The 26,922-nt window shown below is 49.2% G+C and overlaps 2 protein-coding genes across 2 annotated transcripts in view; one reads left to right on the top strand and one right to left on the bottom strand.

Moving 5' to 3' along the window:
• The window catches only part of EPHA2 (EPH receptor A2), a 44,641-nt gene that overhangs the window by 17,159 nt on the left and 560 nt on the right, over positions 1–26,922 (bottom strand). Inside the window, 2 exon segments of the mRNA XM_043997629.1 lie at positions 15,810–16,479; positions 18,615–18,682. Coding sequence (XP_043853564.1) covers positions 15,810–16,479; positions 18,615–18,682 — 738 coding nt within the window.
• LOC122746216 (SRSF protein kinase 2-like) lies at positions 10,665–12,302 on the top strand. Its single transcript, XM_043991688.1, is given in 4 exon segments — positions 10,665–11,266; positions 11,268–11,459; positions 11,461–12,039; positions 12,041–12,302. Coding segments are annotated over 4 exon segments (1,620 nt in total). The 5' UTR covers positions 10,665–10,679.

The raw sequence follows: 26,922 nt of genomic DNA, 5'->3' as shown, positions 1-26,922 counted from the left end.
GTGTCTGAGGCCGGATTTGAACTCAGGTCCTCCTGACTCCAGGGCCGGTGCTCTATCCACTGTGCCACCTAGCTGCCCCTAGAACCGTCTTCTAACTGGTTTCCTGAGCTCCAGCCTCTCCACCCATGATGTCCCACACAGGATGTTGGAATAACCTAAATACACCACACTCTTTGCAGGTATCTCAGGAGTCTTGAGTGACTACAAGACAAAGTCCAAACCCTTTGGCCTATTATCCAAGCCTCTTCCCAGTGTGCTCCCAGTCCATCTGCCGAGCCTCATCTCCCTCAGCTTCTGTGTAAGAACCTACTGCCTTGTTGACTGATGGCAGAATGTGAGTACTGCGAGGGGCCTTGGGTGGGCACACTCTTCCACAGAGAAGAAAGGCTGAAGTGCTCTATTCAAGGTCCCTCAGAGGACAAGTGGCAGAATCAGAACCCATCCTGTTCCAGGTCCAGTTTTTCAATCACTAACATAGTCCCCAAGAGCTGGAGCTAAGCTATTGGCTGCTCGCCAAGACCCGTCTGTCTACCAACCCTGGCCTCTCTGTGTTGGCATTGCCTCCTTTTACCTTCCCTCTCGGACCCCATGGGATCTTTCTCCCCAACCCACTTTAGAAGGAACACTAGATTTGGAGTCAAGGCCCCCAGCTCATCCCCAGGCTCTGTTCCTAAATACTTGGGTTACTTTAAACAACCCCTCTGAGACTCAGTTTCCCTCTCTGTAAATGAATTACAATAGATGATCTCTAAGGCTCCTTCTAGCTTTGAGGGTCAGCTTTGGAGTCACGGGACCGGCCTGCCAGTCTAGGGGCCGGCCACCTGTTTCCAGCTGTTTCCTGGTAGAGGAAGGAGAACCAATCACATCCCTAATTTTTTTCCTCCTGAGGAATTTGCTTCCCTGGGGTGCTAGGGGATTTCCTTTGCTAAGCAGGGCAAGGAAGTAGCTCTTCCTTCCCTCTTCATTGAAGGTCCTTTCCCGGAATTTGGAGCAGTCCGGTTTTCTGCACCTGTTTTTTTTGGTCTCCCATCTTATCCCACTTACAGCACCTCCCACCGCCCCATCCAGCCCTTTTCCAAACACAGCATCCTTTAGTCTCAAAGGCAGACAGCTGCCTAAACAAGCAGCCAGCAGAACTTCTGCCCTGGCGTGGTTGTGGGGAGGGATGGTTCCTCTGGCAAGCCCTGTCCTCTCGCTAGAACTCAGTTTCCTCATCTATAAAATGGGTGAGGGGTGTTCACACCAGATGAGGTCTTAGGTAGCTTCCAGCTCTTGGTCCTATAATCCCACAATTCCTTCTGACAAGGCCAATTTCCCCACAACTTGCTCCCTAGTACTGACCCACTGAGTTCCATGGCATAGTCTGGGAAATACACTTCCTCCCACAAACTGCATGTCTCCAGTGGGCCTCAAGCATCCACAGAAACGGACTTGTGAGCAAAGTTAAACTGTTAGCTTGTGGCAGAACTGAGAACAGAACCCAGACCCACTGACTCCTCATAAGCCTCCCCCTCCCACCCCCAGTCTCGCTCTGCCTCTCTTTCTCTTTCTATGTCTCTCTCTCTCTCTCTCTTCCTCCCTCCCTTCCCCCTTTAAATCCCACCAGTGCTCCTCATTTACAGATGAAGAAACTGAGGCCCAGAGGGTAGGTGGACGTGACCAGGACACACAGGTGGTCAGTGGCAGAAGCCAGATCTGAACCCACATCCTCCAAGCAGAGATCCCACACCCTTCCTGTCACCTCACCCGGCTTCTTTCATTGCTTCACGCAATAACCAGATATTAAACCCAGGAAGGCACTGGGGCTGGAGGGAGGAATAAACTTATGCCAGAGCCGGTCCCTGCCCTCAGGGAGGTTTACAGTATAGTCTATTTAGTCTCAACCTCTTTTGTTTCATGGATCCCTTCTCCAGACCAGGTTTTTAAATGTATAAAATAAAATCCTTAGGATTACAAAGGAAACCAATAATAGCAGATACAGTTGCCAAAATGTGAAAGAACCCACATTCACAGAGCCCAGGGTGAGGAGGGGAGATGACACCCAGTTGACCATCCTGTATAATCTGGCTTGGTTGATGCGTACAATTACAATGCACCCACTGGAAAGGTGCAAAAGGAAGACTTCTATGGGAGCTGGGTAGGTGGGAAAGGAGATTTTGGATAAGAAGGCTTGGGAAGCCAAGGTTAAGTGTTCTGAGGGGACGAATGGAACCCCATGGCTTTGACTCTCAGGCTCAAGGCTATAGGTTGTTGTTTCCTGAAAGGGAGCAACAGCATGCTTATTCTCCCATGGAATGGTATCAGGAGGGCATCCTGCCAGAGACAGGGCACAATCTGCAGCATTCCTTTCTTCCAACCTGTGTTTGATCTTCCTGCCCAAGGTCGGTCTCATGCTTGCTCACCCACTCTACTCCCCAGTCTACTCCCCAGACTGGAGGGAGACCCAGAGGGAGGGAGGTCAAAGGCCCAGAGTGTGAGGGAGCCCACAATATCCCGGGGCTAGGAAATCCACATTCAGCTATCCGAGATAACTCCCCAATCCCTCAACTCAGGAATGAGTCCAGGAAAGAGGCCGGCAGCCCCTTGTACACGTACGGCAGAGTGCAGTCCAGAGGCCCCAGCTGTTTCTCTATCCAAACTGCTTTCTTATGGACTGTGTTCATCAGGCCCTCCCATCCCCATCTCTTCAGAGGGCAGGATTATCAGTGATATGAGTTGAGAATGGCTCATCACTGCACTCTCACCCCACATCCAAGAAAGGACCCCCAAAAGGAAGGAAAGGAGGAAGAAAGAAAGGATGGAAGGAGAGAAAAGGAAAGAAGGAAGGGGAAGAGAGAGAGAAAAAGAAAGGAAGGAAGAAATAAAGAAGAAGGAAGAGTAGATAAAGCACCGGCCCGGAATTCAGGAGCATCTGAGTTCAAATCTAGCCTCGGACACTTAACACTTACTAGTCATGTGACCCTGGACAAGTCACTTAACTCTCATTGCCCTGCCAAAAAAAGAAGAAGAAGAAGAAGAAGAAGGAAGAAAGAGAAAGAAAGTATGAAAGGAAAAGAAGAAAGAAAGAAAGGAAGGAAGGAAGGAAGGAGGGGGGGAAAGAGAGGGAAGAAAGGAAGGAAGGAAAATGAAGAAAGTATGAAAGGAAAGGAAGAAAGAAGGAAAGGAAGGAGGGAGGGGGAAAGAAGGAAGGAAGAAAAAGGAAGGAAGGAAGGAAGGAAGGAAGGAAGGAAGGAAGGAAGGAAGGAAGGAAGGAAGGAAGGAAGGAAGGAAGGAAGGAGGAAGGAAGGAAAGAAGGAAAGAAAAGAAGGAAAGAGAGAAAGAGAAAGATTAACTTTGGGCTCCAGGGAAATCAAACCTCAGGCCGGCTAATGTCCTGAATTAGCCGATGAGGCCCAGGGAGGACAGACAACCACAGATCCAAGTTCAGATAAATTCCCCCTTCCCCACCACACACTCAACAACCAGGGAAATGTCCCAACTCCTGATGTCCAGGGGAGGGGAGGGCAGAGCAGGAGGCCTGCGAGAGCAGACTCCGGCCAGCTGAGCTTTTCGTGGTCTCAGTTTTCCCAGCTCCCGGCTCTCTGGTTGGCAAAGAGGAGAAGCAAATATCCCACAGCAGGCTGGATGGCTTCCTGCTGAAAATATTTGCACAGTTTGAAAAAATACCATAGTCCAGATCCCACTCCCTTCCTCTCCAGCTCGGCTCCTCTTTTCCCTAGCTCTGATCCCCCCCCCCTCTAACCCTGAGCCCTCTTTCCCCCCAGCCCCGACCCCTTCTCTTCTGCCCTGATCCGTCTCCTCTGCAGAAAAGGGGAGGGGGGTATCAAGAACAAAGAGCCCCCCAATTCCCTGGCCCCAAAGGCCCGAGGGGTGACCTGCCTGCCCGCTGGCCTACAGTGAGGAAAGAAAGAATTTGGAGAGATTTCCGCTGAGGATGTGTTACTAAAGATTGAGGAGGGAAGATAAACAGGGCGTGTGTTCACCTGACAAGAATGTGCAGGATCCGGCCCCTTGCATTGCTCTCCTGCTCCCCCCCCCACTCACCAACCCCCCCTTACAAGCGAGGAGTTGAGGCTGGATCGGGATGAGGGACAGAAGGGGTCCGGGGTAAGCTCCCAACCTTGGGACAGTGAGCACCCATCCCCAAGTCGCCATTGTTCTCCAGACTCTTGGGAGCAGGAAACGCCTTTCTTGTCTCCCTCAACTCTACTCCCTAAGGACTGAGATCTCAAAGACCCTTGAGACTCTCCTCACTGTTCATGGTGGAACAAGTCAGCCAGTGGACGGAGGCCTGCCCTCCACAAGTCCACCTTTTCCAGACAAGCCTCACATCACTACGCTCTACATCTCTGTTGTTGCTCAGTTGTTTTTCACGTATGTCTCCATGACGCCTTTTGGGGTTTTCTTGTAAAAATAACTGCAGTGATTTGCCATTTCCTTCTCCAGCTCAGAGGAAACTGAGGCAAATAGGGTAAAGTGATTTGCCCAGGGTGACACAGCTAGTAAATGTCTGAGACCAGATTTCAACTCAGGAAAGATGAGTCTTTCTGACTCCAGGTCCGGCGCGCTATCCACTGAGCCTGCACATCTCACACGTCTATACTCTCACGAAACTGGACAAACTCTCTGCCCCTGTGCAGCTTGGCATCTCACCTTCCCAATGTACTTATCATGTAATTTGTTGTCGTTTAGGTATTCAGTCCGACCCTAAGAGACCTCATGGACCAATTATCACACAATCACCCTTGTGCATTAATACTAAGAACATCTGGCTCTAGACAGCTGTCCTTAGAGCCAGGGAGAGCTGGGTTAAGGTCCTATTCTAACACATACTAGCTCTTTGACCCCGGAAAGGTGACCCCCCCACACACCTCTCTAAAACTAGAAGTCAAAGAATACACTGCTCTTGCTATTTATCCTCCATACTGGGAGCTGAGCAGCTATGAAGTCCAGCCAACGTCTGGTTATCTGTGTTGGTGTCTTATACCCCTACTAGACTGTGAGCCCCATCAGAGCAGGGGCTGCCCTATTGAAAGGAAAGAAGGAAGGAAGGAACCTACAGGCATTTTATTATTATCTCATTGGGTCCTCACAACAATCCTGAGAGGTAGGGGTTATTACCATCCCCTTCTTACAAATGAGGAAACTGAGGCAGGTGGCAGTTAAGTGACTTGACCAGGGTCACACAGCTAGTGAAGTGTCTGAGGTAAGATTTTAACTCAGGTCTTCCTGACTCCAGGTCTATTGCTCTATCCACTGTGTCTTTGGACATGGTAGGGATTTATTTTGCTTGACTATTTGTTACAAGTGGGGGAAAGTCTATATATCTTCCATAGTACTGAACACAAGGCTCCATAAATAGAAAGTGCTTGTTTATTGAATGAATGAACAGGACATTGGGTTATAATGGCAGGAGCTCTGGACTGGAAGCAGAAGGCCCAGGTTCAAATTCTGACCCTGCTTTCTACCTTTGTCAGCTTAGACAAATCATTTTCTCTCCCGGAGCCTTCATTTCCTCCTCTGTAAAATGAGAGGGTTGGACTAAATGATTTCCAAGACACTTTCCAGTTCTAGCATCTCACTGTCCTAGAAATGAAAGAGCTAAACTGAACCTTCGGGGCCTCCAAAGGGAGGGTCTGGCCCTAGACGGCCTACACGCGATGGATTCTCACTGCTTCCCCATGCTCCCTCATGCACTCGAGCAGGAGAGAATGGCTTGAGCACACCGGCAAGGATGGCAGCCCTGGGCCAGGCTGAGGAGGGAAACTAGGGCACAGCTGCACCTGGCCTTGCACCCTGGTTTTTCCAGTTTGTCAGATGCCCGCCCCCAAGGTGGCACCGCTGGGTGACTCAGGGGCAGACACCCTCCAGACTGATGCAAGGTTCGGGGACCCCTCCCATCCTGAGGCCACCTCCCAGCCCAGTGGTGGGGTTGTTAAGGTCACAGGGTCAAAGGTTAGAGTAGCAGTTTACCTCCCGATGCCCTCCCCCGAGGGAGCACTGGACCATCAGATGGGGCTGTTCTTGCCATGCCAGGTCTGGCTCCCAGCCGAGGAAGAGGGACGCCAGGGACTGAACTTTGTCCTGCCCGTGGATGGACAACAAGCTAGTGACCTTAGAGTCACTGACCTGACAAATAAGGGATGGGCTGATAACTGGAGCTGTGCAATGCTGAAGAATTTCCCCCTCTTTCCCCCCTACTCTAGGCTTGACCTAAAAAGCCTCTCACTCCATTGGAATTTTTTTGGGGGGTGTCCCCTGAAAGTTGTGCTTCCTACCACAGACCTAGAGTTTAAACTCGTGGCCACTGTGGCAGGAGGCCACGAGAAGGGGCCCTTTATACACACCCCAGGAATTCTCTCTCTCCTGCGCATTCTTTGACTAACCGAGGCGAGATAAGGGGGCTGCCCTCAGCCCCGCCTGCTTCATGGCTCCCATTTTGCTCTCCCTGGCAGGTTTTATCTCCTGTTTGCTTTCTCTCCTCTCCTTCCTTCCACTGGGCTCAGAGGATTCACTTATCTCTGGGTCATGAAGGGAGGGGTGAGATGGGCACCCAAGCCCAGACATGGCCACCCATGGCCCTGTTTGCCAATAGCACGTGCTCCTGGGACTTACAGGCTGGCCTAGCAGCACAGTCACCCCAGTGGTGGAGAAGCCCCAGCTCAGCACCCAGGAAGGGTGGGGAGGAGCCCCTGAGGCCACTTTTCAGCCAGTCACTTCTCAAGCTACTTGAAAGGCACCAGCAGAGACGACGACGACGAGGGACAAATACTGCCCCAGATTATTTCAAGGACCTTCAATTTCACAAAATAAGATTGCATCTTTGGAGATGGAAAGGACCGCAGTTGGGGGCTTGGGACCTTCTGGTGACCTTGAGAAGGTCTGGTTATGTCTAGTGAACAAATGACATCGCCAGCCTTGGGAACCTTGGGAAAATAGCTGCTAAATCCACCTCCCTGCGCAAGGGCATGAGCCAAGAACTCTTATTTTGAGGGGGAACGAGGAAGAGGAGACAATCAGGGTTAAGTGATTTGCCCAGGGTCACACAGCTAGTAAGTGCCAAGTGTTTGAGGCTGGATTTGAACTCAGGTCCTCCTGACTCCAGGGCCAGTGCTCTATCCACTGTTCTATGGCACTGGATGATCTAGGCCAAATCCCTTTACTTTACTGGGGCACTGGTTCCTCAATTGTGAAATGTGAGGTTATTAGGTGAGATGATTTCCAAGGACTTTCCCAGCCCTTTCCCAGCTTCCTCTTAGTTCTGCCATTCTGTGTTCTGAACTCCCCACCGTGGCCCCCCAGCTCTGGCATTGTGTTCAAAGGGTCCTCTCAGCTGATATTGTATGTTCTAAGCTCCCTCCCAGCTCTGTCATTCTATGTTCTAAGCTTTCTCCCAGTTCTGACATTCTGTGTTCTAGGGCCCTCCCAGCTCAGACAGTCTATAACTCTGTAAAAACAAAAATGTCTATTTCCCAGCCAAGACTGGTGAGGGCAGTCCTAGTTTGACTGAGACGTCCACTTAAGCATCCTCCTAACTCAGACATAAGAATGGGGTTCTGATGTCCCCCAAGGGGAGAGGCTGAGATGCCCCTGTGACTCTGGGACCCTTGAGGAGCATTTGAGAATATCCCAGCCCCAGCCCTGGCCCCCTCTCCCATCATGTCTGGTCCAACAGCTGCCGGGCTCTGCCCTATGAGGATGGGGCCCGCCTGCCACCTGTTTACCTGGCCCAGCCTGCTCCCACCCCCCATAGTGGCGCCATCATGGCCCCCAGCCGGCCAGGCCTTGCTGATGCCAGCACAGGAAGCAGAGACAGACAGAGCAGCCCCCAGGGGAGAAATAAAGAGACCAGGTAGGGTTTCTCTGGTATCTCCCTTCATCCCAGCTCCCCCATCCATCAAATAAAGCCACCAGATCTAAGAACTGGGGGTGGGAGTGGTTGGGGGGGATTCAAGGGGAGGGGGGGAGTAGGATGTCATTCCTGACATAGCTGGGAGTTCTCTGGGGAAGCCTGCCCGCCCACTGCCCCACAGAGCACCCGGGGAGGGGCACAGTAAGCACTGAGCTCCCCGGCCAGCCCTCCCATTTAACCCTTTCTCGACACCCTAGGCTTCTAAGAAATCCTTGGCAATCTAATTTTCAAAGACTTCATCCCTAAGTAGGAGAAGCTTCTTCTACCAGTGTGGATGCCTGCTTTGTCAATGAAACGCCTAAATGAAGTCAGGTTCTCCCACTTGCCTGGGATTTAGAGCTAGAAAGGGCATTAGAGGGGCAGCTAATCAGTCAAGACACTTTACAAATAAGTAAACTGAGGCACAAAGAAGGGAGGTGTCTTGCCCAAAGACACAGAGATAAGAGCCAAGGCTCTCTCCACTATACCACACAGAGCTCTTTGTCCTCAATCAATCCTGGGATCATAGATTTAGATATGGAAAGGACCTTAGAGACCACCGCGTCTAATCTCCCCCATTATACAGTTGAGGAAACTGAGGCCCAATTAGCCCAAGGCTTGGCAATAAGCACCTTCCTCACCTAAGGGAGGTCCCATGGTAAGGGAAGGGATCAGTGATGGGGAAGGGGTGGTAAGGAGGGGGAAGGGAATTGGCAGCAAAGTAGAACTATAGCCCAACAGGAAAGGAAAGAGGGCTGGCCCCCATTCACAGCTTCCTCTGCTACTTCCTCAAGGAGGGAGGGAGTTTTCCCTGGCCACAGCCAGCCAGCCCATCAGCTGAAATGTTCCCAGCCTCATTTGCCTCCACCCCAACCTACCCCTCCGGCCCCCTTCCCTCAGCCAGACTTTTACCCCTCCTCCGCTGATACATCCTGTCCCCTCAAGTCTTCCAGTCTCTCCCTTTTACCCATTCCTGGCTTTCCAGGGTCTAGTCTCCATAGGCCTGGCCAGAAGAGCCACTTGGCCCTTCTGGAAGGGAGGGAGCATGTAGGGGGAGACACAGGGCAGTCAAAAGAACACTGGGGTGAGAGCCAGGAAACACCTGGGTTCCAGTCTTGGCTCTGCCCCCTCATTACCTGTGTGGCTTTGAGCAAATCACTTCCCCTGTGGCCCTAAATCTCCTTCTATCAAATGAAGTGATAGAATATATGAACTCCAAGGCCACTTGTGGCAAGAAGAGATGAACAGCCAGCCCAGAGGAGGGCAGGAGGCATGACCTGGGGAGGGACGGCCCTCCAAGACAACTGCTGGGGTATAAGAGGATGATGGGAAACCAGTAGCCAGCATCTGCAGTGGGCCCAAGGCTCTTTTTTTTTCTTTTTTTCTTTTCTTTTTGCAGGCAATGAAGGTTAAGTGACTGCCCAGGGGTCACACAGCTAGTAAGTGTCAAGTGTCTGAGACAGATTTGAACTCAGGTCCTCTGAATCCAGGTCCAGTGCTTTATCCACTGCACCACCTAGCTGCCTGGCCCAAGGTTCTTTGAAATCAAAGTCCTTCCCAATCTCCCCTATCAGCTTCCCATTCACACACACACACACACACACACCACACACACACAGCACAAACCACACACACGCACGCACACGCACACGCACACGCACGCACACACAGAGAAACAAAGTGCAAAAGCACAGTCTCTATTTGGAAACCCTGCCAGCATCCTTTACCTTCTAGGTACCTTTCCGAAGAGGATGAAGGGAGGGAGGGATGGAGAGGGAGAGAGAAAGAGAGAGAGAGAGAGAGAGAGAGAGAGAGAGAGAGAGAGAGAGAGAGAGAGAGGAGCCTTCTCTGTTTGAGCCCTGTGACCCCCTACCAGGCCTTTCTGAGGATCCCAGTGCTTATCTCAGTGCCTGAATCACCAGCCTGTGGAAAGTTTTCCCCCCTACCCCCAACCCTCACATTCTTCTCTGAGGATGTCATGTGGGGAGCGGCCAGCTTGCCTGGCTCAAACTCCCCATCACCCCCTTCCCTCCCTCCCATCCTTGGTAGCCATTGTCTCAGGCTAGAGAGTGTCCATGGACTAGCCTCCTGGGTAGGGGGTTGTTGTTTTGGGGGGTTTCTTGAGGGGGAAGGAACCCTCCTCAGATTAGACAGAGCAGCTTCTAAAGACGTACCAGCCAGCTAAGAGAAACACAGAGGGGTGTCTGAGGCAGGACCAAAGCCATGAATGGGGCTGGGGTAGAGACCACCAAAAGTCTTAGAGCTGGGAGGGCCCTGAGAACCCAGAATGTCAGAACTGGGAGGGCCCTAGAACACAGGATATCAGAGCTGGGAGGACCCTTAGGACACAGAATGTCAGAATTGGTGAGGGACCCTAAATCACAGAACATCAGAACTTGGAATACTAGAACAGGGAGAGACCTCTAGAGATCACAGCATCAGAGAATTTAGAAGTGGTGGTGCCCTGGACCGGTGGAGTGAGTGAAGGAGGCTGCAGCCCCTTTGGCTCCAGCTCCCCGTTACTGCCCCTTCCCCGAGCGGGATGAGCTCCTGGAAAGGCCGGAGCCGCAACAAAAAGCTCCCTCTGCACCCCCTCCACCACCACCACCACCTCTACCAGAACCAGCACCACCAGAACCAGAAGAGGAAATTCTGGGATCTGATGATGAAGAGCAAGAAGACCCTGCGGATTATTGCAGTGAAAACTGGAGACCTTTTCAATGGCCGCTACCATGTTATTAGACAGCTAGGATGGGGACACTTCTCTGCAGTCTGGCTATGCTAGGATATGCAGGGAAAAAGATTTGTGGCAATGAAGGTTGTAAAAAGTGCCCAGCATTATACAGAGACAGCCTTGGATGAAATAAAATTGTTCAAATGTGTTCGTGAAAGTGACCCAAGTGACCCAAACAAAGACATGGTTGTACAGTTAATTGATGATTTCAAAATTTCGGGCAAGAATGGAATACATGTTTGTACGGTCTTTGAAGTACTTGGTCATCGCCTCCTAAAGTGCATAATCAAATCAAACTACCACGGTCTTCCCATCCGTTGTGTAAAAAGTGGAATTCAACAGGTTCTGCAGGGTTTAGATTATCTACACAGCAAGTGCAAGATCATCCATACTGATATCAAGCCAGAAAGCATTTTGATGTGTGTAGATGACACATGTGTCCATAGGATGGTGGCAGAGGCCACAGAGTGGCAGAAAGCAGGTGTTCTTCCTCCTTCTGGCTCAGCAGTGAGTACTGCTCCACAAGAAAAGCCCATAGGAAAAATATCTAAAAAACAAAAAGAAAAAACTGGAAAAAAAAAAAAACAGAAAAGGCAGGCAGAGCTGTTGGAAAAATGCCTTCAGGAAATAGAAGAACTAGAGTGAGAAGAAAAAAATAGAAGAAAACATCACTTCAACTATACCCACAAATGATCAGGAAGATGAATACCACCCAGAGGTCAAACTAAAAACAGCAGGATTAGAGGAGGCAGCTGATGAAGAACCTGCAAAGGATGATGGTGAAACTGAAGATCAAGAGGAGAAAGAAGACACTGAAAAAGAAAACACAGAAAAAAGATGATGATGTTGAAAGGGAACTTGCCAACACAGACCTTACAGGGATAGAATCCCCCAAAACAAATGGCCATATTGAAAATGGTCTGTTCCTCTTGGAACAACAAATAGAAGATGAAGAAGATGAGGAGGAAGAATGCCCAAATCCAGAGGAATATAATCTTGATGAGCCAAATGCAGAAAGCAATCATACATATAGTAGCTCCTATGAACAATTTAATGGTGATTTGCCAAATGGACGACATAAAATTCCTGAGTCACAGTTTTCAGAGTTTACAGCTTCAATGTTCTCTGGGGTTTTAGAGTCTGTGGCCTGTGGCTCTACAGTTTCAGATGGATCAATTCTAAGAGAGCAAGAAGAAAACAGTCCATCTCATGATAGGAGCAGAACAGTTTCGGCATCCAGTACTGGGGAGTTGCCAAAAACAAAAACCCAGGCTGCTGACTTGTTGGTGAATCCCCTGGATCCAAGGAATGCAGATAAAATTCGAGTTAAAATTGCTGATCTGGGAAATGCTTGCTGGGTACACAAGCACTTCACAGAAGATATTCAGACTCATCAGTATAGATCCATAGATCTATACTGGCTATAGTACACCTGCTGATATTTGGAGTACAGCATGTATGGCATTTGAACTTGCAACTGGAGATGATTTGTTTGAACCACATTCGGGTAAAGACTATTCCAGTGAAGAAGGAGAACTACGGCATATTATGAAGCTGAAGCCCTAGAGCCTCTTTGATGTGTTTGTGGAGAAATATGGTTGGCCTCATGAAGATGCTGCACGATTTACAGATTTCCTGATCCCGATGTTAGAAATGGTTCCAGATAGGGGTAGCTAGGTGGCGCAGTGGATAGAACACTGGCCCTGGAGTCAGGAATACCTGAGTTCAAATCTGGCCTCAGACACTTGACACTTACTAGCTGTGTGACCCTGGGCAAGTCACTTAACCCCCATGGCCCCGCAAAAAAAAAAAAAAAAAAGGAAATTATCAAGTTGGAATCAAGAAAGCTATGGCAAGGAAATAGAATTTTATCTGCTGGCAAAGGGATATCATTCTTGTATTATAGTCTATGTAAATGTAACCTGTAAATGTTTCTTTCCATTAGATTTGGGATGAGACTCCAATTTCAGACTAAAGCTACCAAGTTTTGAGTGATTTGTAGCCTCTAAGTTGCATGTAGCAGACATCAGCTGCTTTGAAGTTATACAGACTTCTAACTCCATAGCAATTCTTTTTACATTGGATTTTAAACAAAGCAGCTCTCATTTACAAGATTTCTTTTCCCATTTGGCACTTTAACAGAAAGCAAGACTTGTTTCTCATTCTAAAACATGGATTACACACTTCCACTCCCATTGGATATTTTGCATCATTTCTTTGAAAAGTGCTTTTAAGGAAAAATAGAAATTTCCCTTATAATGGGACAACATGCTACAATGTGGTATTTATTTCTGCCTACAAGCACTTAAGTTGAACTATATGCAGGTTAAATTGAGGAAAGGAAACATTTCTACATGTGCAATGAAAATCATGTTTGAGAAAGAGTATTCTGTGTCTAAAAAGCAAGGGGTATAGTTAGAATTTGCAGTGCAATGGACAGAGAAAAACCCTGAAGTCTCAGAGGTCAGAGATCACGTTCATTGTTCATGTAGCTTTACGTGTTTCTAACAACAAATTGCACTAGGGTTTTTTGTTTTGTTTTGGTTTTGGTCTTTCCATGAACTCAAGTACAAAGAATACGATTTCCCCTTTGCAAGCTGCAGTTTGCTTTATGTGTGTAGAATCCAGGACACAACCATAGTGGGCAATACAGATTTTAGAATGTTAATATACAGAGGTATTTTGCCTCTTTTAGAAGTCAGTGCGATGAATGTAATTTGTTTCCAGTTTTACACATTAATTATGGTGCCACTTTTTCTTGACTTTGTCCATAGATTGTGAAAAGATACCCAAGTGTTGTAACGATAAGCTATTGTTTGAGGTGCTTGTAGTTGTCTAATTAATTAAAGTTTTTTTTTCAGACATTGTGCTGGTCATTGGACTATGTTTGACGTTAGCTATATACTAATGTTTTTTAGTTATTTACTGTTACATGATTTTAGCATTATATAACAAAACTCAATGAACTGAATGTTAAGATGTTGGAACTCTAGTTGCTTAAATGAGGCAGTATGGTTAAAAGAACCAGAAATCAATTATTTTTATGGGTAGACTAGGAATGTGGAAATGGAGTTGCATTCTAAAGGGGATAGGGTACTTGAAGCCAAAAGTGAGTAGTCTTCCAAATGCTAGGGTTTAAAAAGTGATGCTTCTTGTCCATCATCTCTTCGAACTTTCTTTGAATAAAAGAGGGAAGGGCTTAAATTGCATCAAGAGGGATAGATAAGATGTAAGAATTTTGAAAAGCTAAGATTTTGAAATATTTGACATAAAACTGATTTAGGTTCCAGATGCTGGGCAGTAGATGATACTCTGAGACCACTGCCAGACTTAAAACAAAAACATAAAGGAAAGTAACTACATGAGTTGTTTAGGCTTTCAGAATTAGAAGGACTAGAAATTATTTAGTCTTAATGGACTAATTTTATAAAGATTTTCTTGCTCAGACTACACCCCAACTATCTTGACTTGTCTAGGTTTCTTACGTTAGGAAATATCCTAGAATAGAATTCGTTGTAGAACAGTACAGCAAACTCTTGATCACTGGCATGTACGTTGGAAAGTATGTTTGATTTGGGAGTCAGCCCCTGGATTTAAATAATGGCTCTGATAAAGGATATTTCTATGTGACCCTGGCTAAGTCACAACTTCTCGTGGCCTCTCTTCATTTCTGAAATGGAGTGTTGAACTAGATGACTTCTAATGATTTCTTCTAGCTCTAGACCACAGATGGGACTAACTCACTGACCCTGATTTGATCTCCCATTCCCTTTTCTTCTCTCCATATGAAGCCTAATAATAACATAGCACATAAAGAAACTGAGCACTTGCGGAGATTTGAAGCATTGAAAACAATTTGTAACCTTTTACAAGAAATGTTTTATAACTCTGAATTTTTTTTTGCCAGTTGGACTTGCCTAAACATATGTAAGACATATATGGTCAGTATTAACAGGATCATAGAAAGTGGAAGAGATCTTAGAAGCCATCTAGTCTAACTCCCTCATTTTACAGTTGAGCAAACTAAATTTGAGAGAAGTTGCCCAACATCACAATGGTAAAATGGGAGAACTGAGATTTTAATCTGGACCTGCTTCCAGAACCAGCATTCTCTCCCTATACTATGTTGCCTCTTGGGTCTTTATTATTATTTTTTTCAATTGTTGATATGGGGCAAGAGTGGGGATTTTAGTTTTGTTCTGTATAATTCAGTACATTAAACTAACAACATTCATGGTGCTCTTTTCTGAAATAGTAATATACTAGAAGATTTTGTACATTAGAAAAATCGACTAGGCCCCAATTTAGTTTATTGACTGTAGTTCTAAGGTTATTTTTTTCTTTGAAAAAATATGTATAATTTTTCTAGTACCTAATTTCTGCCTATCGTTAAAGATATAATTTTGGGGTGGAGAGTATTGTGGTGGAACTGAATTTGCTTGAATAAAAGATAACAGAATCAAGAAGAAGAAGAAGAAGAAGAAGAAGAAGAAGTGGTGGGGCCTTGAGAGCACTGAGCCTGGAGACAGGATAGAGCTGAGTTCAAATCCTGTCCAGGGCAATCACTTAGCCTCTGTTTACCTAAAACCACTGAAGAAGGAAATAGCAAACCACTCTAGTATCTTTGCCAAGAAAGCCCCTAAGGAGTATTGGCAGGCTGTGGTCCACAGGGTCACAGAGTCAGACCCGACTGAAGGAACAACAAAATGGTCCTTTGGGCTTATCCGATCCCCTCATTTTACCAGTGAGGAAAGAGAGACCATGGGACATGCCTGCAGTCACATAGTTGGCATTTATTAAATGCCTGCTATTTATTTGCCAAGTAAGGAGGATGTAGGGAGTGCTGGGGGCTCTGCCAGCCTATCCCTGGCCACTCATCAGTCCTCTGACATTTTGCATGGAGAGGCCCAGGGGAGTAATGGCAAACCCCCTGAAACAGGAAGTCAAGAGGACATTTGGTCTTGGCTCCATTACTTACTGGCCACCTGGGCAAATCACTTCCCCCGGTAGCCCTCCATTTTCTTATCTGCAAAATGGGAAGAATCATCTCTGCCCCACTTTCACAATAGGTATGGAGACTCCAGGACATAAGGCATTTTTAAATAGTAAAAGGAAAGGGCTGTTATCATTATCCAGAGTGTTTGGGAACGGGGACGGAGGAGGGGGAAAGGGGTGGGCACTCACCCTGGCAGGATTCTTCCACTTTCTCGTAGCCCGCCTCGCACATGCACTGCCCGATGGGCACCAGCCACTCGCCATCGACGTTACAGTGCATCGTGGGCTCCTCGCCGCCCGGCACCACCAAGGCGTGCTCCACACAGGTGCCGGCAACCTTGGCAAGGTTGGCCGAGTCAGACCCGGCGATGGTCTCGGGGAATCGGGCCAGGCTCTGCAGCATGTCGGGGCATTTCTTATAGTAGATGCGCACAGAGAGCAGGGCCACGCAGGCCCCGATGTCCTGGAAGGCCAGGTAGAAGCCGTTCTGCGTCAGGGGTCCCACTGAGCGCTCCTCCACGTTGAGCTTCACGGTACGTGACTCGAAGTCACTGTTGACTGTGATCTCGTCAGGGGCAATGGTGTCTATCTTCTTGAACTGGCGCTTCTGGAAGTTGGTACCATAATCCACATCCGACTCAGCATAGTATAGGTTGAAGGTTTCCTTGCAGGAGCTAGCCCCCTGAGGGAAGCTGTTACAGTCCCGCACAGTAAACTTGAGCTCAATGAACACCTTCTCCGCTTCACTGCGGTAGATCCAGTTGGTGCGCAGCCAGTTGTCCTGGTCACTGGACATTACGTTGCACACGGAATACATGTAGATGGGCTTGTTATCCATCATATTCTGTGTCATGTACCACTGTAAGGCAGTCAGAAAAGAGATGATGTCAGGGCTGGGAGGGCCCTTAGAACACAGGATGTCAGAGCTGGGAAAGCCCTTAGAACATGAAAAGTCAGAGCTGCCATTTTTATCCCCATTTTACATATAAGGAAACTGAGAGCAAACAATTTGCTTATGATCACATGGTTAATAAGTAGCAGAAGCTACTAGGTCTATCTGACTCCAGGGCCAGCACTCTAACCATTAGACCACAATATCTCTTGAAGCAAAAAAAAGCCACATGAACAGTGGAAAGAGATCCAGCCTAGTACATGTCAAGTGGCTGAGACTGGATTTGAACTCAGGTCCTCCTGAATTGAGGGCCGGTGCTTTATACACTGTGCCACCCAGCTGCCCCCCTCTCTACTCTTTCAAAGAGGGTTTAGATAAGGTGGCTTCTATGGTGACCTCCAGTTCCAATCCTGTGATCCTCCAATCCCGGATGCCCACGATGGATGGAGGTCTGGGGCAGAAGATGCTAGGGCTGATGGAATTGGGAGGGCAGACAGGGACACGGAATGAATAATATGCAAATGGGAACAGAGTAAGGGAGGAGAAGCATTCGTAGTCCCAGGTAGCTCCGCCCTTTTACTCCTCTGACAGCTCCAGCCCCACCTTCCCCCGGGCTGGGCAACCTCGCTGTTGTACAAAGAGATTTTCATTCTAACACCTGCTCTGATATTGACCACAGTGGCTTGGGGGGGGGGGGGGCGTCTCACGGCTAACCTCCTCTGGGACTCGGTTTCCCCATTTGTAAAATGACAGAGTTGAATCAGATGAGGTCAGAGACCCTTTCTAGCTCTATCATTAATATCATAACAGGGAGGGATCATGAACCTCAGAACTCAGAATTCCTCTGGGGGATCCTTTGGTCCAACCTCAGTGTTTTAGAAGGGAAGTTGCTGCAGACCAGAAAGAAGAAAGGACTTGGCCCCTCTAACTCACTCATACGGTGAATTCGTGATCAGCATGAGATTAGAATCCAGGTATCCTAACTCCCAAACCACGAATGAACAAATTTCAGGGGTGGAGGGAAAAAACAGATGGGAATGTGGCTAAAGCACCGGCCCTGGATTCAGGAGGACCTGAGTTCAAATCCGACCTCAGACACTTGACACTAGCTGTGTGACCCTGGGCAAGTCATTTAACCCTCACTGCCCTGCAAAATAAACAAACAAACAAAAACAGATGGGAATAAGCATTTATATAATAGGTAAATCCTTTACAAATGTCATCAAATCATCTCATTTAATCTGCATAGCAACCTTGGGAAGGAGGGAGTGTTATTATCTCCACTTTACAGTTGAGGAAACTGAGGCAGGAAGAGGTTAAATGACTTGCTCAGGATCACATAGCTATTAATAACTGTCTGAAACAGGATTTGAACTAAGGCCTCCCTGGGTCCAGGCCCGGTGCTCTGTCTACTTCACTACCTTGTTTCCTCCTTTAAAGTCAGAAGGGACATCCAGTCTAGCCTGGCAGGGGAGGGTGGGGGAGGGGTTGAGAAATCAGCCATGATCTGAAGAGATGGACAACCAAGCCAAGCCTTCTGGTGCCCAAAGGAATAGGGAAAGTAGTGTGGAATGGGGGACAAAGAGAAGGGGCGCCAAACAGGAAGGAGCTAGGCTCCCCCTGCCTAGCAGGGAGATTAGGGGTCGGTGGTGTGGCTGCCCCACTTCCTGGGAGCCCTTTAACTCCTCTCTTCCCCAGGAAAGTCTTCCCAAGAGGCTGGTAGGAAGCGGGTCAGAGACCTCACAATTAAGCACCAGGCTCCAGCATATCCTGAAAAGATCTCCGCCTCCAAAGGAAACTCCAGAGGAAATCATGGATTTAGAGCTAGGAGAGACTTTGGAGGCCGTGTGGTCCAACAATCCTCATCTTACATATGGGGAAACTGAGGCCCAGAGGTGGGACATGAGTAGCTCGAGGTCACAGGTTGGAAGGTATAGGGGTAGGATTTGAAAACACACCCTCTGTCTCCAAATCCAGAGCTCTCCCCGTGACAACCAGCTCCGAGATGTCTCTTAAGCTTCCCTTTCCCTTTGTGTGCTAGGCCTAAGGGTATCACCCAACCCTCACCCCTTGACCCCCACCCTTCAGGCCTGGAAACTTACACCTTTGTTGTAGGGTTGTGTCAGCCAACCTAGTTCTCCTTTAGCCGCAGCAAAATCCAATAGTACCACTGAAAGAGAAAGTAGAGAAGTCAACAGACTGAGCTCTGAGGACCCCCATGGAGCCCCGTTGTGCCTGTGAGCTTCCCAGCATCTCCCCGTAGCTCCAGCACTCTCATAAGCATCCCTAGAAGGCAGCCATGGGACCATAGATTTAGATCTTGAAGGGCTCATCTATCAGACTTTTACTGCATCATGTATCCCGTTGGCAGTGTGGGGAAGCCCCTGTGGCCAGCTTTTCAAATGCATACAGTCAAATACCCAGGATTACAAAGGAAACCAATAAAACAAAAATGGGATTTTCCCCCTAAAACAAATTCATAACCCCCCTGCAATCTATCCACAGATCTCAGGTTAAGAACTCCTGATCTGGGGCAACTAGGTGGCACAGCGGATAAAGCACTGGCCTTGGATTCAGGAGGACCTGAGTTCAAATCCAGCCTCAGACACTTGACACTTACTAGCTGTGTGACCTTGGCCAAATCACTTAACCCTCATTGCCCCACAAAAAATACAAAAATTAAAATCTAAAAAAATTAAAAAAAGAACTCCTGATCTAGAAAAACCAAAGGATCTCTGATCATAGATTCTGAGCTGGAAGGGACCTCAGAGGCTATCTAGAACAAGCCTCCCATTTCACAGATGGGGAAACCGAGGCGAAGAGCGCTGAAGTGCTTAGCCCAAGGTCACACAGGCAATAAGTCAGTTTAAAACCCAGGTTCTGGGGGCAGCTAGGTGGCACAGTGGATAAAGCACTGGCCCTGGATTCAGGAGTATCTGGGTTCAAATCTGGCCTCAGACACTTGACACTTACTAGCTGTGTGACCCTGGGCAAGTCACTTAACCCCCATTGCCCCGCAAAAAAACAAAAGCAAAAACCCAGGTTCTTTTGATCTGGCATTCAGTGCTCTCTTCCCTACCCCACAGTGTTGAGATGTGGGTGGGGTAGGAACAGAGCTTCTTGGAGAAGGAAAGAGATGGGGCTTTGGGACCACAAAGCCCTCCCCTTCCCCCAACAGCCCTGGGTTTCTAAGCCAACCTGAAGCCAAATCCAGGCCCAGCAGGAGGGCGGCAGCTGGATGGAGTGGGGGGATGGGGGGGATGGGGCATGTTAAGTGATACCACAGACCTCCCCAGCAGGAGTCCCCCCAACTGGGCCCCTCAACCTATTCACAAACACATGGACAGAAGAACTAGATGGATGTTCAAGGTTCGGGTCGGTTGTCCAATGCACCCACCTCAACACCCATACACACCCAGGGACCGGGACGAGTTCTCCCAGCCTGGAATACGTGAGTGTGCTGTCCACCCCCTGAGTGCATGAACCCCTAGGGGTGGGGGCAGACAGCCTGGGGCACCCAGGAGGAGAAAGCCCTTAACAGGTGGGAACAATTCCAAGGCTCAATGGGGCTGTGGCTGGGGTGGGGGAAGAGAAGGAGAGAGTTTTGGAAACTGATCCTCTCACCACAAAGCAGCCACAAAGCCCACAGAGCAGGAGAGATGAAGTCAAAAGCACGGATGCTCCCCCCCATTACTTCCTCCCCACCTCCAGGGAAGAGATATAAGCCCCATCCCCCCAAACAGACACAGCTGGCTGAGGCCCCTTCACCGATGCTGGGTAGGCAGATCAGCTCACATTTTAGACAGCCCCTGTCATGGTGACAACCCCCTCCCAGCTCCTGCCTCCCCCTGACCACCAAGACCTGGGTGACTGGAAGGGTCCAGGGCTCAGAGAGCAAGCACGGAGAGAGGGAAGCTCCTGCTCACAAATCTTCAGGGGCTCCCGACTCCTCTGCCTGGCATTCAAGGCCTTCTGCAGTCCATCACCAAGCCCTCTTCCAGCTTCATCTCCCAATCCTTGCCCTTCAATCACTTTAGGCTCAAGAGAATTGGGCTTCTCCCCCTGTCTCCTCCACAAAACACCCTGCATCTCCCTGCCTCAATTTCTGTGCCCGCTCTCTATCTCCCACTTGGACGGCCCTCCCTCTACTTCTTATTTGTTGCATTCCCCACGAATTCCTGAAAGCCCAACTCAAAGCTGCCACTTCCTCCAGGAAGCCTCTCCTGATCCTTGGTTGGCAAGGCCCTTCCTCTGAAGAAGTCACCTAGCTCCCTCAGCGTTACTTCCCTCTCATTCTACTGGGCTGTGTGCACCATGCAGCCCAGGAGACCAAGGGATCTCAACTCATTTAAATTGTTGTTGTTGTTGTTTTTTCCGGGCAGCTGGGTGGCTCAGTGGATATAGAGTGCTGGGCCTGGAGTCAGGGAGACTGGAACTCAAAACCAGCCTCTGGTAAGTCACTTAACCCATTTGCCTTAATCCACTGGAGAAGGAAAGGGCAAACCACTCCAGTATCTTTGGAAGGGAAGGAGGGAAGGAGGGAAGAAGGAAGGAGGAAGAAAAGGGAGGAAGCAAAGAAGGAAGGAAGGAGGGAGGGAGGGAAGGAAGGAAGGAAGGAAGGAAAGAAGGAAGGAAGGAAGGAAGGAAGGAAGGAAGGAAGGAAGGAAGGAAGGAAGGAAGGAAGGAAGGAAGGAAGGAAGGAAGGAAGGAAGGAAGGAAAGAAAGAAGGAAGGAAGGAAGGAAGGAAGGAAGGAAGGAAGGAAGGAAGGAAGGAGGGAAGGAAGGAAGGAAGGAGGGAAGGAAGGAAAGAAGGAAGGAAGGAAGGAAGGAAGGAAGGAAGGAAGGAAGGAAGGAAGGAAGGAAGGAAGGAAGGAAGGAAGGAAGGAGGGAAGGATGGAAGGAAGGAAGGAGGGAGGGAGGGAAGGAAGGAAGGAAGGAAGGAAGGAAGGAAGGAAGTAAGGAAGGAAGGAAGGAAGGAAGGAGGAAGGAAGGAAGGAAGGAAGGAAGGAAGGAAGGAAGGAAGGAAGGAAGGAAGGAGGAAGTCAACAAGCATTTAATAAGTGCCTGTTACTCTGTGTCAGGCACTGTAATAAGAGAAAAACACTTATGGGGGAAAAGAGGGAGGGACTAAGGACTAAGTGCAAGTCACCAGTAAAAGAAATTTCTCCACCAGGAGTACCCAATACTAATAAAATACTAATTTTAAAAAGCCCATCTTTTAAAAAATATTCTCCCAGTGGTGAATCTAGCACTAGGTAAGTATACAGTGTAGTAGTAGGTGTTTAATGCATGCTTATTCAATAGAATTAGACAGGAATTATCTTTGGGTGACCCAGGCTGCCCAGAGAAGTGACTAAGCCCTGGGGCTATGATACAAAGATGGGTGGGGGTAGGGTGGGGTGTGGGGAGGACCAGAGGAAGGGAGAATCTAAAGGCTATGGTCAGGGGGAAGGGGGGGTGTTGGGGGGAAAGAGAGGCTAGGCTCTGCTCCGGAAGGAAGCAACAGCCAAGAGGGGAGCAGTGGCCTCAAGGGTCATCTTGGAGGCCCAGGACTAGCCATGCCTGACCGTCTCTACCCATCCTGCCCCACAGCTTTCCTGGCTCTCTGCTCGACCCAGATGCCACACCCACCCTCCCAGTATCCAGGTCACCCCCCACATACAGACACCTATTGCCTACTCAGTAAAGCCCCCAAAAAAGCACAGCCGCAGGGGCCCAGCAGATGACAAGGAGTTTGGGTGGGAGGGAGAGCAGTGATTACCTCTCCAAAGGGAGCAAAGCTTTGGGATTAAATGGGGAGATTTCAAGGTAGGCCCAGAAAAAGCCCAAGTGGGCCCCATTCAGTAAGCCGGGGGAGGGCCAAGATCAAGGGTTTCCCTCAGGGCTTAGGGGGCAGAGAAGGCCCAGAGTGCAGAGAGGCCTAGGACCCTCCATCCCATAGGCCGTAGGGGGCCCAGGCCAGGGAAATGAAGATCATGATAACTGAGGGTTTAGGTTTACAAAGTGTCCTCGGGCCCTGATCTCATTTAATCCTGAACAGTCCTGTGAGATCCAGGTGCCTTTATTCCCCCTGTGGAACAGATGAAGAAACAAAGGCAGAGAGAGGTAGGATCTAAAATCGGGAAGGACCCCAGAAAGCCTAGAACCCAATTCCTTCATTTGAAAGATAAGGGAAATGGTAAAGATGATGAAATGGTCAGCTAACTGCCCAAGGTCATCCAGCTCGCACATTGGAGGCTGAGCATTTGGAGCCAAGAGCTGGGATTCCAAAACACTGAACTCTTTCCACTACTGCACAACACCCTCAGCATGGATGGGCAAGAGGGAGAATCAATGAATCAATCAATAAGCATTTAATAATAACTAGCACTTACATCTCACTTGTATTTTACCTGTGTTATCTCACCGGAACCTCACAAACAATCCTGAGAAGTGGGTGCTCTTTTTACAGAAGAGGAAATTGAGGCTGAGAGAGTTTGAGGGATCTGCCCAGGGTCACAGGCACTAGAAAGTTCCCAACGTAGGATTTGAACCCAGGTCTTCCTGACTCCAGGGCTCTGTCTACTGAGCCACCTAGCACCTCTCACGAGCCACACGTGGCTAAGTGATAGTGGTACAGAGAAAAAGTGAGAAGGGCCTCTCAAGGATGGACTGTTATTAGTAAACACCGACTCTGTTATTAGTAAACAGCCATCTGGCTCGGGTGAGTCAGGCTCTCTCCATGTCCCTCAGTTTCCTCTTTTGCAAAATGATAGATATCAAATGATGGATTCCTAACGGCTCTCAATCCTATGATTATATCATGTGAGCTGGGGTTATCAGTCCCGGAGTCCTGAGGAGGGGAAGGGGCAGGGGGAGGGTATCCTGGCTCTTCTTGGCACAGTAGCCAGTCAGAGGAAGGATACAGACTGCTTAGATCTGAAAGAGGAAATCCGACGTGGCTCAGGCCCCAGGTCAGAGGCTGCAGTGTCCTGCCTGCCAGCAGAGGGAGAGAGATAGGGGAGGTGGGGAAGCGCGGGGGGGGGGGGGGGGGGGGGGGGGGAGGGAAGGGGGGGGAAGGGAGGGGAGGGAAGGGAGGTCCCTCCGGGAGAGGGAGAGCTGATTTGTTCGGACATGCTCAGGCCTGGAAAATCACAGACCCCCACCGCCCCCTCCCCCCTCGGAAATGGAATGTTCTGGCCCAAGAGGAAGGAATTCAGCATTGCTACCCCCCCTCCCCTAGAGAGAGATGAGATTGGAAAATAAGGGATCTCCCTCTGAAACCCCCCCCACCCCCATCTTCTGGCTGGAAGTTAGAACCGGACTGGTGTTTCCGATCCCTCCTCATCCCGTGGAGTGGGTAGGGGAGGAGACTTTCAAAGGCTGGTAAGTGTTGCCAGGGACCCAGGGGACAAGGTTAACGAGTTGGTGTAGGGAAAAGGACGTTGGCTTTGGAAGTCAGATAGGTTCAAATGCTCATCCTGCTGTTTTGCTACATGAGTGACCTTGGGCAAGTCATTTCTCTGGACCTTAGTTTTCTATATTTAAAATGGGGGGGGGGGACTCGGGCTGGATAACGTCTAAGGTCCTTTCCAGCACTAAATCTTATGATGTTTGAAGAAGGTGGAGCAAAGTCCTGGGGTTAACCACCTCCCCTCAAAGGGAACCCTCCAGCCTCTAGAACCAGCTTCTCTCTTAAGTAACCCCACCTTCCCCAATCCCATGCCAGATGCCTGAGCTCTCAGGGCCCCAATTTAAGTGGTATCAAACAACCTGGATGGGGGGGGGGGGCTTCCGTTTGCTGGAAATTCCCTGGAAAAGCCTTAAAAGTCCCTGCTCAGCCTATCAGAGCTTAGAGGCAGGCTTGGCAACCTGTGTTTCACTGGCTCATCACTAGATGCCGGTTCCAAGGAAAGGGGTCCCTTTGAGTGATGACTCCCAGAAACTGGCCTCACAAATACAGAACTGGGACCTTCCAGGTCACCCCTTCTTGTTTCCCACAGGAAGAAAAAGAGGCAGGATTTGAACCCAGGGGCTCCCTGGGCTTCCACTTTCTTTATTGGTGACCTTTCTTTTCATCCCATGCTTTTGGAATGTTAATGAGATGAAGATCATGGACTCTGCCACATGCTTTCATGATGACTTTCTCCCTCTTAAGTTTCCCCATCAGTAAAAATGGGTCACCTCTCTCTGAGATCCCCTTCCGATTGTCCCATTGTACTGTAAGAAGACTCGAACTCCAGAGAGAAGATGAGCAAGAGATAATCTATCAATCACCAGACCCTCATTCATCAATTACTATGTACCAAGCAGTTTGATAGCATAAGGTAAGGAGAGGGAAGCAAGATACCAGGCTGTGGTTTTACTGGTGTGCACATCAGGGGAGAAAGAACCAAGGCCCTGAGCCCATAGAGGAAAAACCTGAGTGCCAGAATTGGAAACCTACATCTACAGGTGGTCTAAAGGTTCAGAAGACTGTACCCCAAGGGGCTCTCCAGGCAGAAACTAAATGACAGCTCAGAACCCCTCCCTGTTCCCAGCCCACCATTGTGTGAATACTAACCAGCCTTGGGATACTTAAGAGGAGAAACCCATCCCTCCCCCTGCCCCCTACCCCCTCAGCCTACCCTGGAAAGGCTGAAATCCGGAGAGCGGCTGAGTTTAGCCATAAGATGGAGGGAAGCTCTGGTTGAATCATCAGTTCATCCTGAAATACCTTTCTCTCCCAGCCCCCCACCAAGTTGGGTCAGCAGGAAAGGGGGGGCAGGGAGATTTTCCAGCTGTCTTTCCTCTCCAACCTCAGACTACGGGAAGGCCATACTTGAACCAACTTAGTCACAGGGAGGGGAGGCATGGGGGGTGTTGGTCTGAGTGGCTCATCCTCTGCCCATCCACTTCTGGGGAGGCCCCCAATTCATTCATACATACCCTCTCCCAAAGAACTCCTTGGTTCAATTCCCCAGGTGGAAGAAGGAATATATTCCCCTGTAAGACCAATGTTTTCTCCCCACTTCCAAAATTGTTTGCTTTCTGGGAGATCTTTTCCTCCCAACTGGGAATTTTAAAACCTCAGCCCCACTAATGAGGAGGATGGAAATCAGTCAACAAACACTGATTAAGCACTTGCTATATGTAAGGCATGGTGCTAAACTGGATGAAAATGAAAGGAGAAGGCAGATGGGGCTCTCCTCTGTCACCCTCATTGGAGCTGTGAGCCCCACCTTTTCTCAGCCCTAGGACAAGCTCCATGGCTGCTTATCTAGGTGTGTTTTGGGGTTTGGGGTTGGGTTTTTTGCATTTTATCTGTATCCCTATCACTTTGCAGAATACCTGGTACAGAGTAAGCCTTTTATGAATGCATATTGACTGATTCTCTGGAATCCCTTCCCTTCTTCTCCCTTCTCCCTCCTTCAGTTACCAGAGGGAAAAACGTCCTCATTCAATTTTTCAATCACTCTTGGCCAGTAAAAACGGAGTCAGAAAAGGAAGGGGTGTAGCCCCCAGATGGGGAGGCAGGAGAAAGGAGAAATAAAGCCCCGCTGTGTTTTACCTGGAGGGGCATGTCCCTATCTTAGTCCCAGCCAGGATCTCGTAGACTTGCCCTCCCAGGGAGCGGAGCATTTGTCCCCCAGCTCAAGCAAGCTCACTATGGCAAGCTTTTGACCCTCATTAAAAGCTGTTTAAATATGGTTTGGAGGTGCTTTCCTCTCCTGTGAGTGAGAGGGCATTTTACAGATGAGGAAACTGAGGCTCAGAATTTCGAGGCATGTCTCCCGGGGCGGATAAGTGGTATGGAGCAGAGACAGCTCAGAAATCCAAGGGGCTAGTGGGCTCCCGGATTCCATTTCACTCTTTCCCTTCAACCCCAGCCCTTTCAATGTGAGCGGAGGGAAATCTGAAGGATTGGGGTAGGGGCTGAATCACCATCCCCGTGAGTCCGGGGCTCCCCCCAAAGGCGTGATAGACACACCACCGGGCCGGGAGACCGCACCCCCACCGACTGCATTTCAGCGCTCTGAGTCACCCCTTCTCACAGAACCTGGGGCACAGAGACTTCCTGTCCGGCCTCTCATTTCCACACCCCACCTTCAAAAGTTGCAAGGTGATGGGTCCTGCAGTTTGGGGGGGATGGGGAGCGGGAGTGGGAGGAGGGCATCGCGCAGAACAAGGGATTGGGAACAAAGTATGGGGAGGAGCTCAGAACCTCTGGGAAATGTGGCTCACCTACAGCAAGCGCTCTGGGACTGTCAAACAGCCTCCCCTCTCTTCCCCCCAAAAGGAAAGACGCCCCCCACAATAATACTCTATGCCCCCTCAAATAAGAGGGGCCGGGTTAGTGTACAGCCAGAGCCCGACTAGAGTCTCCTTGTCCCCACTTCCAAGTGATCCCCCAAACTCGCCCGCAGGGGAAGCTACTGCCCTGCCTCAGTA

This window comes from Dromiciops gliroides, chromosome 3 (assembly GCF_019393635.1).
Source record: "Dromiciops gliroides isolate mDroGli1 chromosome 3, mDroGli1.pri, whole genome shotgun sequence".
NCBI classification, from domain to species: domain Eukaryota; kingdom Metazoa; phylum Chordata; class Mammalia; order Microbiotheria; family Microbiotheriidae; genus Dromiciops; species Dromiciops gliroides.
Note: the sequence above shows the minus strand (reverse complement) of the source record. Positions and strands in the feature narration are given on the sequence as shown.